The sequence below is a fragment of the Cajanus cajan genome, chromosome 2, assembly GCF_000230855.2.
Source record: "Cajanus cajan strain Asha chromosome 2, NIPB_CcT2T_4, whole genome shotgun sequence".
Lineage (NCBI taxonomy): Eukaryota > Viridiplantae > Streptophyta > Magnoliopsida > Fabales > Fabaceae > Cajanus > Cajanus cajan.
The window spans coordinates 70,549,758-70,568,401 of NC_138518.1; the positions used below are offsets into that span (position 1 = coordinate 70,549,758).

The following is an 18,644-nucleotide window of genomic DNA, read 5'->3' on the forward strand; positions in this document are numbered from 1 at the left end:
ATGACTTGGTTATAGATGTAGTCGGTGATGGGAATCTAGCGGAGCAAGCGGCTAAGTAGGGATCGGACTTGGTAGTGGCTAGGGTTAGGACTATTTTTTGTAACCGGGCTATCAGCGCCTTTTTGTAAGCTCGGCCTTTGGTGTCGGTGCCTTTTTTGTAAGTAGTCATTTTGGTCGGCCATAATTAATGAAATTTCTTTTGCTCTAATCATGTTTATAAATGTTTAAGTTAAAATAAACCGACTTCTTACTGGGCCGAGGGGGCCAACGTCGCATTTGATCGGTGGTTGAAGCGTGGTATTTGGTTGTTTCATTAGAGGGTGTTCAGTTTTAATCTGCTCGGCTTCGATATCAGCGATTTGATTTACGGCGGGAGGTGTGGGAGTTCTCGGTTAAAGAGTGCTCGGTTTGAACTTTGATTTGATACGCGAAGTGCGGGGTGCATGAGAGTTCTCGGTTAGAGAGGACTCGGCTTGAATTTGATTTGATACACGAAGTGCAGGGTGCATGAGAGTTCTCGGTTAGAGAAGACTCGGCTTGAATTTGATTTGATACATGAAGCGTGGAGCGTATGAGAGTTCCCAGTTAGGGAGTGTTCGGTGTAGACGTAGTGAAATTTGGGGAACGAGTACTCGTTTAAGTAATTGGTCGAGGGTTGCTCGGCATCGATATGTGTGAGGTGCGTACTACTCGGTCTAGGTGCATCCTTAGCCGAGGAGGGTACTCGGAAGGGAAACCTGTTGGACTCGAGTACACCTGTGAAGGGTCGGCCGAGGCTTGCTCGGCGGTGTGGGCATTCGTGCGCAGGACTCGGTCTAAGTGAGCACTTCGGAGTAATCGGTCAAATGTGCCCATGCATAGTGTTTGACATCAATGTGCGTCAGAGTGGTCGACCAAGGATTGCTCGGCGTCGGTGTCCGTTAACCGAGGTCGAACCAACATGATCGCGACCTAAACGTATGCATACAATTAAATAGGGAGAGAGATGATTAATATTCAAGTCTTTGTATTAATGAAGTGCCTCGTTAAAAACCTTGCCGACCCAAAACCCTCCTTAGGGAAAAAAAAGTCGGTCAAGGAAAAGAGTGCACTAGTACATCAGCTGTAATACATCTTTAGGTGAGTGGAATTCCAAGTCCTAGGAATAGGTTCTCCGGACAAGTGCTCTAGCTTGAATGCTCCGTTGTTCAGGTTGTGTCGGACTCGGAAGGGTCCGTCCCAATTTGGGGCGAGCTTCCCTTGTCGCGGGTCTTTTCTAGCCTCACATGTAGCTCTCCAAACCAAGTCTCCTTCTCAGAATTCTCTAGGCTTTACCTTGCTGTCAAACCTTCTTTTGTAGCGTTGCTTGGCGGCCTCGGCCACGATCAGTGCTCGGTCACGCATTTCTTCTGTCATGTCTAGGTTTGTTCTGAGTTCGGCCTCGTTGCTTGCTTCATCGAAATGGGCTCGACGGAATGATGGTTCTCTTATTTCCATCGAGATCATTGCATCGGACCCATAGACCAGGCGGAATGGTGTTTCTTGCATGGTCAATTGGGGTGTGCATCGGTATGCCCAGAGTACCTCGGGCAACTGGTCAGCCCATGCTCCCTTTGCTTTTCCTAGCCGTTTCTTCAGTTCTGCTAGTATGACTTTATTGGCTGACTCAGCCTGACCGTTCATTTGTGGGTGCTCGACTGATGTGACCTTGTGTTGTACTCCCAGACCGGTCAAGAACTCATTGAGTTTTCGGTTGGTAAATTGGAGGCCGTTGTCAGTCACCAAGGTGTGTGGGATACCAAATCGGGTGATGATATTCCTCCAAAAGAACCTTTGGACTTGATGGGTCGAGATGGACGCCAACAGCTCGGCCTCAATCCATTTTGTGAATAAATCCACGGCTACACTGAGGAACTTGCATTGCCCCTTGGCAACCGGGAAAGGTCCGAGTATGTCTGCCCCCCAAGTGGCGAACGGCCATGCCGGAGGAATAGTGCAACTGTTCGGCTGGTCAGTGGATCAGGTTGCCGTGCTCCTGGCATGATCGACATTTCTTCACAAAAGATGCGCAATCGGTGTTCATGGTCGGCCAATAATAACCTGCTCGCAATAGTTTTGACGCGGTTGTCCTCGCACCTGAGTGCATCCCGCAAATGTCCTCGTGTATTTCTCTCATCACGTAATCAACTTCGGTAGGGTCTAGGCATTTCAGAAGCGGGGTAGTGAAGCCACGTTTATACAACTGCCCGACAATGATGACATATCTGCTAGCTTGAGTCTTCAACCGCTTGGCCTCGGTTGGATCGGCGGGTACAACACCATTGTTGATGAATGCCTTGATTTCATCTCGCCAGTCAGGTGGGCTATTTTGTCCGGGGTTGTCAACATCAACATTCGCTACCATTTCTTCCACACTCGGGTGATTGATCTCCTGCTGAATGATAGTTCTCAGTTGGCCCGGTTTCTTGGTTGCCGCCAATCTAGCCAACTGGTCGGCTCGGATGTTGTCCTCGAGTGGTATGTGCTCGACCAGTACCTCTTGGAAATTCGCCTTTAACTTTTGATAGGCATGGTAGTATTTAATCATGTTGTGATCTCTCACTTGGAAGTTCCCGCCTACTTGCTCGGCCACCACTTTGGAGTCGGTTAGGCACTTGATTCTCGAAACTCCCATGTCTTCGGCTAGTCTCAGGCCGGCGAGTAGGGCTTCATACTCGGCTTGATTGTTCGAAGCTTTGAACCGAATGCGTAGTGAGTGCTCCAGGGTTAACCCCTTCGATCCTTCCAAAATCACTCCTGCCCCGCTCCCTTGGCAGTTTGAGGAACCGTCCACATGGAGGGTCCACCATTGCTCCTCAAAGTGGCCTTGTGGGTGTAGCTCGTTTATGAAGTCCACCAGGCATTGAGATTTGATCGGCCCTCTCGGCTTGTATGTGATGTCAAATTGTGAAAGCTCTACCAACCAGGCCATCATTCTTTCGGCAAGTTCGGGTTTGCCCAAGACCTTAGAGATCGGGCAGTCGGTGTGTACGACCACTAGGTGGCTCTAAAAGTAGTGTCGTAGGCGTCGGGAGGTGTGCACTAATCCTAGAGCAACCTTTTCTATCAGTTGATATCGGGTCTCGGAATCCTGAAGGAGTCGGCTGACAAAGTAGATGGGAGCTTGGGTGCCTTCCTTTTCTTGCACCAGGACCAAGCTGATGGCCTCGTCAGATATGGCCAGGTATACCAAAAGTGGGCTCGAAGGATCAGGTCTCGTTAGGATCGGTGGCGTCGCCAAAGCTGCTTTCAACGCTGTGAAGGCTTCTTCGCATGATTCGTTCCACGAGAAGGCCGAGGCCTTTCGCAAGAGCTTCATCATCGGGCTAATTTTGTCGCCTAGACGCGGGAGGAATCGGGACAAGGCAACTAATCTTCCTGAAAGGCGCTGTAATTCCTTGAGGTTGCTCGGGCTTCACATATCTATCACGGCTTGGCATTTGTCTCGGTTTGCTTCTATGTCTCTTGATGATAGCATGAAACCTAGGAATTTGCCTCCCTTTACCCCGAAGGTGCACTTCTCGGGGTTGAGTCTCATATTGTGCTTACGCAATTCTCCAAATATTTCGGCCAAGTCGGTTATGTGATCAACCATGGAGTTGGACTTCACCACCATGTCGTTCACATAAATCTCGATGTTTCGGCCGATTTGACTCCGAAATACCTTGTCCATTAACCTCTGATACGTTGCCCCGGCGTTCTTCAACCCAAACAGCATTACTTTATAACAAAAATTGGCGTTCTCAATGATAAATGTTGTTTTTTCCTCGTCGGCCGGGTGCATTTTTATTTGGTTGTAACCTGAGTATGCATCTAAGAAGCTGAAGATAGAGTGTCCAGATGCGCCGTCTACGAGCCGATCGATGCAAGGGAGTGGATAGGCGTCCTTCGGGCAGGCTTTATTGAGGTCGGTGTAGTCGGTACACATTCTCCACTTGCCGTTCGACTTTTTGACCAACACCACGTTGGCTAGCCAGGTGGTGTAGGTGACTTCTCGAATAAACTTTGCTTGCAACAGTTTTTGCACCTCGGCATTCGCAGCCTTTCTCTTCTTGTCTCCCATCTTCCTCTTTTTTTGGGCAATCGGTCGGGCATCTCAGCACACGGCCAGTCGGTGACACAAGAAATTAGGGTCTATCCCTGGCATGTCTGACGTCGTCCATGCGAACAAGTCTTTATTGTCTCGCACCGCTCGTTTTACCCGGTTCACGTCGATTTCACTCAATTGGGATCCTAGGTGCGTGACCTGTTTAGGTACTCGACCGAGCTGAAATGAGACGAGGTCTTCAGCGGCCTCGATCCGCTCCTCTTCTCCTAACCAAGGATCGAGGTCGATGCCCTCGGTTATCCCTTGTCTAACCACATTCACACCTCTTGTCGTCGTTGATGGTTCGGCAATAGGTTGCACCTTTAAGCTAGAGAGGTAGCATTCCCTTGTTGTTTTCTGGTCAGCATGCACGATGATCACCTGCCCATCCCTCGTCGAAAATTTCATGCACAAGTGAGGTGTCGAAACAATGGCCCCTAGCGCATTGATCGACGGTCGGCCTAAAAGAATGTTGTATGACGTGTTTGCATGTACCACGATGTATCGAATCTTAATCTCTTGGAAAGACTTTTGATCGAACCCGAAGCGGGTGTATAGGTCAATGCATCCCCTCTTCATCACTCTTTCGCCTGAGAAGCCGACCAGAGGTTCGTGGTATGACTCTAAGCTCTCCTCGGGGATCCCTAGTTGTACGAAAGTGTTCCAGTACCTTAGTCCTACTCGTGTTGAAGGGAGTGTAATTCGTGTATCGTGGTCCTCTTGGGGGGCGGGCGTTCGGAGGTTCGGTATTGGTCTTTTTGATCGGCTCTCGGCCTGATTCCTTCCTGCTATGGCCCTCCTTGGCTCTAGCTTGGTTTCGAGTTTCTGCAAGCTCCTCCATTTGCATATACTTCTCGGCTCGGCGATGAAGATCATTCATATCAAGTGGTGGTTTCTTACACAAGCTATTTACGAACGGCCCGGGTTTGAAGGCGGTGCTCAACCGGTCCAGGGCAACGGCCGAGTTAAGGTCGCCTATCTCCATGGCAATCTTGTTGAACCGGTCCATGAAGCATCTTAAACTTTCCTTCTTCTCCTGACGAACCCCCGCTAAAGCTAACGAGGTCGTCCTGTACGGCTTGCTCGTCGCGAATTGCAAAGTGAATTGGGATGACAACTCGGCAAACGAGTCGATGGAAGAACTCGGCAATCTCGTGAACCAACTCAGGGCCCTACCCTTCAGCAATGTGGGGAATATTCGGCACAGAGCCGAGTCGTCTTGAGTGGAGAGGGTCGCTTGTGTCAGGAAAACGTTCAGGTGTTCATTGGGGTCGGTGGTCCCATCATACTTCTGAATTGGGAGATTCTTCCAATGATCCAAATGAGTCGCTTCCATTATCCTCCGTGAGAAAGGGTGTCTTAGGGAATGAACGGTGGTGTCGGCCTTGTTAGCTATCAAAGAGGTGACCGGAGTTCGAGTGACCTGGTCGGTTGGGGCGTGATAGGCGGACTCTTCCGCGACTGTGGGAGTAGACGGCATGTAAGTTTGGTTCAGATTCCGCAGCTCGGCATGTTGCCGACGTAACTCGGCTAGCTCTCGTGCGTCGGCTTCTCTTTGCCTTCGGATGGTCTCCATTTCCTCGCGCAACGCACGCAGGTCATCCTGTAGATCGAGTTGAACTCGGTTTGTGTTCGGCTGGACTTGTTGTATCACGGGTTCTTGTTGGTTCTGAGGCATTCCGTACGGGTAGCGTTCTTGGTTGGTCATAAAGGGATTGTCTTCGGCGTTAGCGTTAGGCATCGGTTGAGTCGTTATTGATTGTCCTTTGCGGGTAACTGCCATGTCTCGGTCTCAGTTGGTAGAGTTGGAAAGGGGCTAAAATGTCTCTTCGGCCCCAGGGTGGGCGCCAAATGTTCCTGTATTAGGATACACACTCAAATTATCCTAGCTGAGGCGGGTCGGGTCTTCAGTCTTGGTCTTCTCATCCAATCTAGATAGTTCGAAGCGAGGTGGGGGGTGCTTGCAAAGACACTCCGACGCTCAAGTAAGGGCTCGGCGTAATAAATGCAGTAGGTGAAAGTTGGATACGTACCTCGAAGGGGATCTATTTATAGTTTTTCTTATTGGGCCGTAATTAGGGACTGGGTCCCGGGGAATTAGGGGACTAAATCAGCGCTTTACGTAAGTTAATCTCTCCGTAATCATCCTGGTGTAAATTCGCGTCGAAGTCGAGTATACCGACCCGTCTTGTTCGTGAGCAGTCGATGTACTCGGGTGGTCGGAGGATTCGATCACGGGCGCGTATGATTGGAACGCTCAGTTTCAGGCTCGGGTACTCGGGTATGAACTCGGGGTTCGATCTTATTGGGCACCATACTGTATAATAGTGATGTCAGAGAACAACAAATATTAATTATCTAAACTTAAATATTAATGAGATTTAGTTGATTATGAAAGATATTTATAAAAATCATTTTTTTAATATAGTTAAGTCTGTCTGAAAATTTAAGCCAAAATTGGAACAGAATATATAGTAAAAAAATCTTTGTATAATTAAGTTCATCCAAATCTATTTGACAATTCAAACGAATTTTGGGCAGATTATGTAAATTTCTATTTTGATAGCTAAACTCAATTAAAATTTTCCAAATTTTGAAATAAATTTTAGAGACATTACATAACTTATTATATTATAGATTAGTTTTTGCAAAGTTGTTTCAAGAACAAATTTTGGTTAGAAAAGAGAAAATAAAACATCTAGTTAAAATTTGATTGAAAATGTGAAATTTTCAATAGCCATACATAATTTTATCTTTTAGAAAATTTTGACATGTAAAATTATGATATCGAGACTTGAATAGGGAGTGATGCTTAAGTAAAATTGTGAAATCATTCTAAAAATTCTTGTTTCCATTTTTGAAGGAAGAAACATAAAAGAAGTAGAAAACAGAAAAAATAGAATTGTTATTAGGAAAAGAAGATAAAGCATTCATATAAGTTAGTTTAAGTAACCAAAATGCATGGAGAGGATTTTCTTGCTGTTGTGTGGGGACCACAAGTGCCATTAATTATACATTTTACAATCCAAACTAACACGCTTTCTTCTGCAATCACCTTTTGTGTGAACCATCCTACTCTTTTTCTTTTTCTTTTTAAATAATTCCCACCTTTTATTTTTATTTTTATTTTATAAGATATGTTACCAATGAAGAAAACAAAAATAATATTTGCATTTCAACATTTAAAGCATTTTATACTACCTTACAAGAATAAAAAGAATTTCATGTTTTAGAATGTATATTTTTATTTTACTACCTAAACAAATTATCTAAAAATAATTACTATATAATTTCTATGTATAAACTATTGCCACTGTACATGGCCCAAAACTTCTAAACTTCTAAGGATTTGGAGAAGAAATTAACTATGATCATAGGTGATCTTCAAGCTTTTATCTTGCTTGAATATTTTTATGTTTCCTGTTAGGAAAAAAAATATCTAAATGGTTACAGACAATAACAACCGACAAATAAAAAGAAAATTGTTGGGACATATATATGTAGATATATCACTTTGAAGAATAGTATCATTTTTTTTTCTTCTTATCTCTCCTTATTATAATAAATTATATAAAAGAAACATCAGTCACGTTTGAATTTCCATTTCCTTTCCATGCCCCAAACGTATTAAACATTATGTAATTACTTTAGGCATCTGATAGATATTATAAGAGTTGAAATAGGAGACAAGACAAGGTATGATTTTAGAGCATAGTTTCTTGAATGTTACCACTTAAATAAAGAGTCTAGTTCTATTATATGGGTAGAACAACTAGATATAAGTCTACCATGACATTGACAAACTTAATTAAGCCTCTTATGAGATTAGTCCACCGACTACCATTTAAATACTACACCCTTTTAATACTTGATTAAGAACTAAGTTTCTGACTTCGTACTTTACTTAGTTAGTCACTTGTAGTTAGTATAACTCAATCTGAACCCTATACTTTGATTGCTTTGTACATATGTCTTGACCTTATTCACACACGATACCAACAAAGTCATAGAGAAGACTCAACACAACTATATACACTTTAAGGGTTAACTTCCCAATAAGAGTTTTTTAACCAATTGGGCTATTAGAACACTACAACATAATATCACACAATGGGATATACAACTTTGAAAAAACTCTCCTCTAGTCATAGGTTGGTTATCACAACTCAATAACATCATACATAAATGCCTAAAGCATTCTCAAGCATGAATTATCTCAACAACACAACAACATAATGCATATAGCAATTTCAACACAGCTACACAATCACACAACCTACAATTCGTCTCAACTTTCAAATAACAACTTGCAACATAATCATCACATACAATCTCATCCATGCAACTGATTCATCCTCATTTAGTCATCAAACAACTCAATCAACAAGTATTCCAGAACTCATCAAATCAAACATGTAAATTAGATCGTATAATATTTTAAATTCAATTTAGCAGTACGATATGTATTTTGGGATTTGATCCATATTTATAATTCGAATGTAATTTGAAGATTATAAATGTTATTTTTTATTTATAAATTTAAATTTTGTAATTAGTATCATGATATGTGAAAATTTGTTTCATCTTTTGTCAGATATCTTGATAAATGAAATTGCGAGATTAATACTTGTGTAATGGGGTAATGACATATAAGAAATTATAGAATATGAAAAAAAAAATATTATAAAATGCATAATTTATTATAAAGTAACTCCTTAACAGTTAACATGATAAAAATCTTTAGTGCTTTTTTTTTTACAACCAAAATCTTAAGTACTTAAGATATGTACGTACTTGAATTAAGAAGTTATTTAATTAATATATCAGAAAGGTAAATTAAGAGACTTGGTAAAGGTAAACAACGGTGGAGAGTTACGGGCAGAGGAGATTAAAAATGCTTACAAATATTATTCTGTAATTTTGGTTTTGATAATGATATTTTCATCCGTAAATATAGACTTACTAAATCGAATCACGTAAAACTTGTGTAATGGGTTATAATAATGCATTTGCTAATCACTCATATTTATCAAAGCAAGTGGAAAATGGGATGAAGATGGAACATTTTGAAGACCTTGTTTTATGAGCATTAATGATATATAGCAATGCTTTAGAAATTATTAAAATGATTTTTCCTCTTTTAATAAAATATTTTCATTTATTAATAAATGTCGTTTTGCTTATTTAAAACTAAAGATTTCATGCTTGCCATATTCAAGATTATTTTCAAGTTTGTGTCAGGGTTAACAAATTTATCTTCGTAATAAACTATTTTCCCTATAAAAAAAATTGCGAAAATTTACAAAAGTGATTATCATGTATGATTCTTCTACAAATATTTAAAAAAAAAAAACACCATAAATAAAATGAGCCTATTAAATCAAAATATTTACCTAAAAGTCATTTTAATCAAGTTGTTTGATCAGATGTTTCTCTAACTATATATATTATAAGATTTCAATTGAAATAAAACATTATTTCATACTTATGAAAAAGATTCGAATTATAAATAATTTGATTAAAAAACATAACAAGTATTATTTATTTTAACTCACATCAATTTTCATCTTATTTATTAAAATTCAGTATCATACATTTGGAAAAAAAAATTTAACCGTTTTAGAATTTTTTTAAAAAAATTACAAAAAAAATATCCCCACACTTTATTTAAAAAATAGAACTTTACTATAACAAGTCAGAATTTGGTTCAATGGTTTCTGGTAATTTAAAAATTATAAACAAAAAAATGTAAGGAGACCACTGTAGTCAGGTCAGAATTTGACACCAAATTCTGACCTGTTACAGTAAAGGAGTTTATTTTTGTAAATAAAATATGGAAGAGTTTATTTTTGTATTTTTTTTTAAATTCTAAATCAGTAAAAAAATTCACATTTGAAATTAGCAAAAGTATTTTTTGTAGCCTTAATTCAAAAAGAAGCTATAATGGTCTATAAAATTTTTTCATGAATCTGAGGATGTGGGCCCTGAAGCCAGAATCGGACTGAATTGCTTGTAACTGAACGACCCATTTTCTTCCAAATCCTATGTCTAAAAGATTAAACTATGAGATATTTGCCTTTTTTAAGCACCACTATCCTTCCTACTTCTCTACTTTGTCTCACAACAAACTCTCTTTTGGAAAACAATTCCAAATCCCTCTGTCCCACATTGTCTATATGAAACTACTGTTTCCTACTCTGCATATTATCTAGTTTTCTTACCTTCTAGTATAGGTAATTTACAAGTAATTACTTTCTTCATTTAAGGGCCTCAAATTTTCAATTTAAAGCAAGATTCAAATGATCAAATCTCAAACATATTTTTCAGTGAATGTTCAAATTCTGGTGTCTAACTGTTGTGTCTTTTTACTTTGTTTTTTCTTTTCCCCTTCTTAGGTGATATTTTTTGTATTCACTCACATGGTATGTTCTTTTTCTTTTATTTTAAATTTGTGATTCTGTTGATTTGTGTCAACTACTTCTGCAGAAAGAGCAATGAGTACAGGAGACAGGCAAAGAATGCATGAACAAAGTGGTTGCTTTGATCCCAACACAATGGGAGAAAGTGTTACCTCTCTGAAGGATAACTTTCTTCAAAACCCTCTACCTCCATCACCTATGGTTGTGGTAGGCAACACCACAAACAGCAATAGCCTGGAAGAGAATCTCAAGCTTTCGGTGGATGAGCTCTCCTACAACCATCACAATCCAGAAGATGTCTCCACCTATGCAAATGGAGTCACTGCCTCATCTATTGACATCTTACATCCACAACATCTAGGTTTGAACATGGGGAACACCTTTAACAACAACAACAACATGGATAACCATTTGGTGCAAGAGGTGATTGATGCCCTTTCCTATCAGCACCCCACTTGGGACCAGGAATCACAAGACATGGCATATGCTAATCACACACAACAACAACAACCAAATGAACAACAATTTCAACAAAGTCAAAGCTACAACCCCTCTTCCATACTAGACCCTCCTTACCCTTCACCAGATCTCCTAAACCTTCTCCACTTACCAAGATGCTCAACCTCATCTTTGCTCACAAACCCAACTCCAAATTTTCAAAATCCAATGGCCTTTCTTGGAGAGTTTCCAATAGGATCAGACAACACAAGTGCATGTGCATCCTCAGTTTTGTATGATCCTCTATTCCATCTCAACCTGCCTCCACAGCCTCCTGTCCTCAGAGAGCTGTTTCAGTCTCTCCCCCGTGGCTACAGCTTGCCAACCAACTCCAGGAATGGTTCACTCTTTGGTGGAGGGGATGAGATGGAGCCAGATGACATGGGAGTGCTCGAATTCAACAGGGTCACACCTTCTGTGGCCAAAGGATGGGGTGGCAAAGCTACCAAACATTTTGCAACTGAGAAACAAAGAAGAGAGCAACTCAATGAAAAATACAAAATCTTGAGGAGTCTCATCCCAAACCCCACCAAGGTATTATGAACTTTCTACAATGTTTATTTTTAGCCCCCTAAAGAATTCAAAAGTCAGATACAATACCATTTGTGCAATTGGTGTTGATCTTAAACTCCAATTTGGAGAACAACATCAACTATACTTATGGTAGTGTACCTAAGTTTTGTTCATAGAATAAATCATCTTTTGATCTCTCATTTATGAAATGATTTTGTCCTTCACAACAAATTATATCTTTTTTGTCTCATTTATGAAAACAAGGACCAAAAAGAGACTTTTTATTTTTTTGAGGAATACATTTTCTTTTCTATGGATCTAACACAGGTTGATAGAGCATCTGTCGTGGGAGATGCCATTGACTATATAAGAGAACTGATTAGAACAGTCAATGAGCTCAAACTATTGGTGGAGAAGAAAAGATATGGGAAGGAGAGGTACAAGTGGCCAAAAACAGAAGAAGATGCTGCTGAGAGCTGTAACATAACGCCTTTTAGTGATCCAGACGGGGCCATAGCCAATAGGGTGATTGATGTTTTGGACACTCAATGCAGCGGCAGTTCCACATACAAACAGCTATTAGAGAAGGAAAGTATAGTGTCAAGATCAGTCATTACATGCTTAACTTGTTTAGTAATGATTATAATAATGATATTAATAAGTTCATGGACACAAAAAGATAGGAAAATTTATTAGTTCAACAATTTTAGACTTATTCATGATAAAGTTTCTTCAATTCTGATACAAGGATATTGTTAAACTTTAATTTGGAGTCGGAGTAACACAACAAAGTTATTTTGCTAGTGTTATACACAAAAGGCTTTTTTTTTTTCTCATATATTTTAACTTTGTATTTTAGTTTAGCAACAGGCATTATGCCCGATGAAGAAATGAATGCATTATGTTATTTTCACAAATGACCATTGAGTGGTTGGGTCATGCTCGGCTTTTCCTAATTTTGGCATGTAACTACTTAATTATAGTTATAATTCTCACTGTTTTCCATTTCCACGAGAGATTTGTCAATGACATGAAATCAGCATTGCTGCAACAAGTAAAAAAATAAATAAATAAAATTACTTTTTATATAAAATTATTATAATAGTAACAACTAAATTATATATATATATATATATATATATATTAATTAAAATAATTATTTACATGATACGTATTTTTTAGTTGGTTTTATAGATTACATTTTAATGTTATATGTTGCATCAAGGAAACAAATCTCTACCACATTAAAATGTAAACATTTTATCTAAAATGAAATTCCAACCATATAAATATACAAAATCAAATGATTTTATAAATAAGTATAACATATATAATAAAATTATATATAATAGAAATTATATATATATATATATATATATATATATATATATATATATGCGCGCACGTGTATTTGTGTAATAGGTTAATTTCATAATAATAGAAAAATAAAAATAAAAAATTAGTTCAAATTAAGTGTTCCTTATAATTTCAAAATGTGCATAGTAAAGATATTATAAAAAAAAATAAGTAAAAGAATAAAATCAAAAGGTAAAAAATGAATTTATGTATTGAAATTGAAATAATTTATTGTAAGATAAATGCTATTAATACAATTACTAATACACTCTCTTGATTATACTCATTTATATTAAGTAAAATTTATTAAAAATTATAATTTTATAAGTTTCAATTCTTATTTAAGGAATTTCACTCATAATTTTGCAATTTTCAATCTATTTTAACCAATAAAAAAATATGAAAATATCAAAATGGGCATTACTAGTAGTCTTCCTGATTACAATATTAAGAGTAGCTTAGATAAGTAATTTAACTTATATGTAACGACCCGGCTGGTCACTACACACTACATAGTACACCTGAAAACTGGACAGAAAGGAACAAGTGTATATATATAGTGTCTAGAATATACATATATACATGGTCCAAGTCTGACTAGATTCAAAATGTACAAAATACATCAATCGCTACTACAACTAGTAGCTAAAACACCAAAACATCCACAAGAATTAAGCTCTATCTGCCAGCTGCAGACCTGCCACAAGCCACCAACATATCCCTACTCTGCTCTCAAACATAGTATGATCATCGCATTCCAAACCACATGGAAACAACAAAAGGGTAAGCTAGTGAAAAGAAACAATATACATATATATAAATTTAAGAATAGTAAACAGCTACAGCTATCAGTACATCAATTAGCTTAACAACATCAGCTATATATATATAACAACACACATCTCACATCATTCAGCAATAACAACAGTGAACAACAGTACACATCGATAAATAGCAGTAAACACACAATGCATCGTCACGCATATCAGCTCGGAGATCTACAACAGCTCAGCCTTATAGCCTACAACAGCTCATATCAGCACAGAGCATAGCACCGACTTAGCGGCTATAACAGCACTGATATATCGGCTATAACAGCACCACAATAGTGGCTATAACAGCACCGACATAGCGGCTATAACAGTACCACAATAGTGGCCAAACACAGCATACAGCTCAACAATAAACAGCACAGCAAAATAGCTCATAGCACAGCACAGCAAAATCAGCATACAACACAGCTAAGTAGTATTCAACACAGCTTACTACTCACAACTCAGCTCATCATTCTAGAGCACAGCCATATTATTAATCAGCATTTAAAATCATCAATAACAACCCAACTCAACACAGCGATATACACCTATTACAGCTTAACATCATTTTTCAGCATTTACATCTAGTCAGCACAACATATTTATCAATTACATCTCAGTTCAGCAATTACAGCATAATTCAACAACTATCAGCATATAATTCAGCTCGACTCAAGTAATAAAGTTCAGCATTAGCATCACACAGCACATCTCAACGTTACATCATTAACAACATACCGCACAACACAACTTTTCATCACACGACATTTGCAGCATTAATCAGCACAAACAACATTCAGCACAGCTCAGCTTAATAGCACAGCCTATCGTCTTACAGCACCTCTAAGCATCTTACAGCAATTTCAGCTAGTCATCACATCATATTCCTCAATTTTAGCTTAGTTCAGCATAAAACAATATTATTAGCAAATTCAGCATATAATTTCACATCCTCATACGCGTCCGGCGCATTCATGGTCGCGCCTGGCATGGCACAACCAGAGGGCTCCAGGGGCCAGCGCGCCCGGCGCAAGCGTGCCTGCGCCCGGCGAGACTTAGCCAGAGAGTCCAAAGCTCTCTCCCGCCCGACGCAATACCTAATTGCGCCCAGCGCCCTCGAGGCAAAGACTCCCAAGGAGTCTCACGCCCGGCGCGACAAGGGCCGCGCTCAGCGCAACACATCAATATTAACACTCAGCTCAACAACATTCATCATTAACAGCTTAAAACAACATGATCAACACATAATACAACCCAACCATCTTATTTACAACTCATCTTATCATGCCAAATCACCCACCCACACAACACCAATCAACCTAAGCACCTAAAACAACTTTCAACTTAACCAAATCACTAAATGTAAAATGGCAACCTTCATAGAAAATAGCGCATTAGGAGTTATACTACTCCCACCATGCTCATCCTTATCTCATATGAAAGATTAGAAGATTTCCTACAACTCTCGTGAAGACACCAAGTCTTAATTCCTTCATCTACTTTGTTAAAAATTATAAAAACCGCAACAGCTATAAGCAAAGCTAGCAGCTCGACCCCTCTTCACTAAAACAGCCATATCTAGAGTTCTAAAACTCCTTTTTGGGTGATTCCAGCGCAATTAGAAAGCTAACATCCAAGGCTACAACTTTCATGAAGACTATGAAGTCAAATTCTGAAAATCAAATGCGCGCCCGGCGCATTAAAAACTCGCCCGGCACAATTCTCAACCAGAGACCTACAGAGGTCTATTGCGCCTGGCGTGGTTCTCCCCGCACCCGGCGCGATTCACCCAGAGATTTCCCATTTCAAATAAGTCATTTATGAACATCAATAAAATATATAAATATGACATTTACTTATCCATTTTGAGCATATATAAGTAAACATATGTCTTTGTCTAGTTATTCTATTTCATAAATGTAATTCAAAATATCATTCCCTCACACTTGGTCCATCATCATAACACGTGAAATGGATATAAGGAAAAGAGAAAATGGGAACATTAATAAGTAATACTTAGCATCTAAGGACAACCATAGATGAATCCCATCCCCACATGATAGCTACTTATGGAGATCAAATATTTGATTGGGAAAAATAAAGAAAAATGGATGTTAAAAGGATAAACGAGAAAAGAAAAATGTAAAAATCAAAGTTAATGTAATTTAGTGACTTACCCGACACAATCCCTGAGTCATTTCTTGAATGAGGCATCCAGAGGGAAGCCTCCAAGCTTGAGAAACACTGGTTTTATATTTTGAGGAATCAAGTGACACATCCCCTATCACCCATACACCTGCTTCAATTTGTTTACAATAACGAAGGAAGAGGAATTCCCGAGTTGGAACCAAATGTGAAAGAATGTGCATTTCTGCATTCATCTGTACACAGATAGAGTCTTCACTTATCACACAATCCAAAGAGATTTTAGCAAAAATAAAGACAATTCAAGGTTTAAGAAAACATACCAACTGCAAAGCTCCATTTCGATTTCCTAACAACCCGCTTTCGAATACTTGGATTGTTTGGGCTTTTTTAACAATTGTTGGGAATAGATCAACCCATTTGTCCTACAAAGATTAGAGTGTATATATATCATACACTTTATGAGTATATATTTCAAAAACTTAGATAACGAATGAAATTTTTGGCAGAATAAGAAAAGTTAATTAGAAGGGCTAACCGAATTTAAAAACATTTCAACCAGTTGTGTCCCACTCATGCTCACTACTCGTAAATCTTTTGATGACTCTATACGTGAATGAGGTCCTGTTCTCAAGCAATCACTCCAAGGAAATGTCTTTTGGTAACTCTCATGCTGAAGAATGAATTTTCCGTCATGTAGAGATCTGAACCAAAAGGGCTCATTCATGCTCAGAAGCTTCATTAATTCTTCCATTGCATTATTTGCAATCTGCAACATAAGTGCATCTTCCATATTTGTACTTTGCCTCATCAACATATCGTTGTTCCGAATTTCAACAATTGCATCCAAATCAAGATGGGGCATATTATACTGATTTATGGCAGGAATATCTCGACCCAAAGGTGGCATATCTTGATCCAAGGTAAGAGAAAGAATATTAATTATACCATGATTAGGCTCTTGAATTTCTTGCTCAACAACAGGAATGTTATTATTTTGTTTACAAGTAGAAATCAGTGTGGGAATATTCTGAGCAAGAGTAGTACTCAAACCTGGAATATTATAATCAGAAGAAGAAGTCAAATGATGAATATCTGGATGATGAGCTGGAATATTTTGATCAATGGCCGGAGTAGTAGCAATAGGAGTATACTGATGAGATGCACCTGCAAGAGCACAAATATCTTAAGGGCATGAGTAAGAATAGGAATATGTTGACAAAGAATAAGCTGATTAGTAATAGGAATATGTTGATCATGAGTATGGATGAGCAAACTCTGACTAGGAATGAGTTGATTAGGAGTAGGATTATGTTGATCACAAGCATGAATATGATGGTCATGAGGAGGAACGAGCTGATTTTGAGCATGAATATGATGATCTTGTCTAGGAATGAACTGATTTTGAACAGAAATACCAGGCATTTGGTTTTGCAAACTTCCTTGTGAGGTATCATGTGAAGAAGGAAAGGGAGGAAGCAACCTTGGATTTATCCCATTGTTTACCAGAAGTGTGGTTCTTTTCTCATACTGAAAAACAATTCATGAATGAATGTCAACTAAAGATTAATTAATCGTTCATGTGTGTGTGATATTCACATCATAAGAGAATCAATTAAATAAGATAGTTTACTAGCCTCTGTATTTAATAGAAAATTTTGGGCTCTTAAGATTTGCAAAGAAAGTTCACGCTCTTCTACTCCCATGACTTGACCCCCACAAGGTACGCAAAGTAAATTCTTCAAAGTCTCACTCATTCTGTGGTTTTCTGATTGCAACCTTGCATTGTCAAGTCGAAGAACATGGTTGTCTAATCGCTCATTTAAAGTCTGAAAATTACACGAAAATAATGTATATAGTGGTCAGATTTACTATTTAGCAAAGCATGTAAGATAATTTCCCTTAAAAATAAAGTATCGTGAAAAACATGTTACCTTCAATTGTGTCTTCTTATTTTGAAACCAAAATTTTACTTGTTTAGCATCAAGCCCGAGCTCTTCACTAATTTGGCGACGTCTACTTTCGTCCGGATGTGCACATTCATTGAATATTCTGTGTTTAAAAAGTTAAAATATCAATAAGTTATAGTCAATAATATTGAGAGAATTAAACATCAATTACCAAAAATAAATTATATATATCAACATTTATGTGGAACAAAGAAACAAATGATAGACACTAGCTATGGATAGATATGGAGTAGGCATAGCTACCACCAAAATGATCATTTAAATACATAATTAACAAGATAGTAAAAAACACGTAAATGGATTTGCTTATATAGACATCAATAAATATAAGAAAGGATATCATATCTTATTTATATTGTATGTCATATTATGTCTAGGCTTGCATATAGCACATCTACAAATATAAAAAGGTATGATAATTCACAAAGAAACTTCTTTGAGCTCACAAAGCCAATAAATTGACAAAGTTAGTCATAGTTATAGCTCACCAAAAAGTACAAAATGGTCAATAAATAGAATCAAATTATAAGCAGAAGAAGAAAAAGAGGAATGAAAACAAAGTTGGACAGTGAGAACAGAAAGACATTGATTTATTGCATTCATATTTCTTTCTTTCTTACCTTATGCGGAGAGAGATTATGAAAACTATTATGTTATCAACTATCATTGACGATACACTTTATGTGTTCATACATGTTTTAAAAATAGTGGTTAAAAAATAAAATTTTTAATTTTTTTTTGTTAGAATGTATAACAATGCACTATTCTTAATTTTAAATGTAATCCCATTGTAATTTTAATAATATATATATATATATATATA

At 38.2% G+C, this 18,644-nt stretch overlaps 4 protein-coding genes across 4 annotated transcripts; 1 reads left to right on the forward strand and 3 right to left on the reverse strand.

The window, feature by feature from the left end:
- Positions 1–1,293: 1,293 nt before the first annotated feature.
- On the reverse strand, positions 1,294–1,662 carry LOC145955171 (uncharacterized). Its single transcript, XM_083069879.1, has one exon. The coding sequence runs from the start codon at positions 1,660–1,662 to the stop codon at positions 1,294–1,296; it is 369 nt and encodes a 122-aa protein (XP_082926005.1).
- Positions 1,663–1,990: 328 nt separating this feature from the next.
- On the reverse strand, positions 1,991–2,950 carry LOC145955172 (uncharacterized). Its single transcript, XM_083069880.1, has one exon. The coding sequence runs from the start codon at positions 2,948–2,950 to the stop codon at positions 1,991–1,993; it is 960 nt and encodes a 319-aa protein (XP_082926006.1).
- Positions 2,951–10,132: 7,182 nt separating this feature from the next.
- On the forward strand, positions 10,133–12,474 carry LOC145954511 (transcription factor bHLH10-like). The gene is made up of 3 exons (XM_083068892.1): positions 10,133–10,338; positions 10,592–11,556; positions 11,863–12,474. The coding sequence occupies exons 2-3, from the start codon at positions 10,600–10,602 to the stop codon at positions 12,229–12,231; spliced, it is 1,326 nt and encodes a 441-aa protein (XP_082925018.1). The 5' UTR covers positions 10,133–10,338; positions 10,592–10,599; the 3' UTR covers positions 12,232–12,474.
- Positions 12,475–15,519: 3,045 nt separating this feature from the next.
- On the reverse strand, positions 15,520–17,917 carry LOC145955332 (homeobox-leucine zipper protein HDG11-like). Its single transcript, XM_083069996.1, has 7 exons — positions 17,786–17,917; positions 17,489–17,680; positions 17,270–17,381; positions 16,905–17,018; positions 16,390–16,763; positions 16,175–16,276; positions 15,520–16,087 (listed from the first exon to the last, which is right to left on the reverse strand). The coding sequence occupies exons 2-7, from the start codon at positions 17,606–17,608 to the stop codon at positions 15,872–15,874; spliced, it is 1,038 nt and encodes a 345-aa protein (XP_082926122.1). The 5' UTR covers positions 17,609–17,680; positions 17,786–17,917; the 3' UTR covers positions 15,520–15,871.
- Between the last annotated feature and the right edge of the window lie 727 nt (positions 17,918–18,644).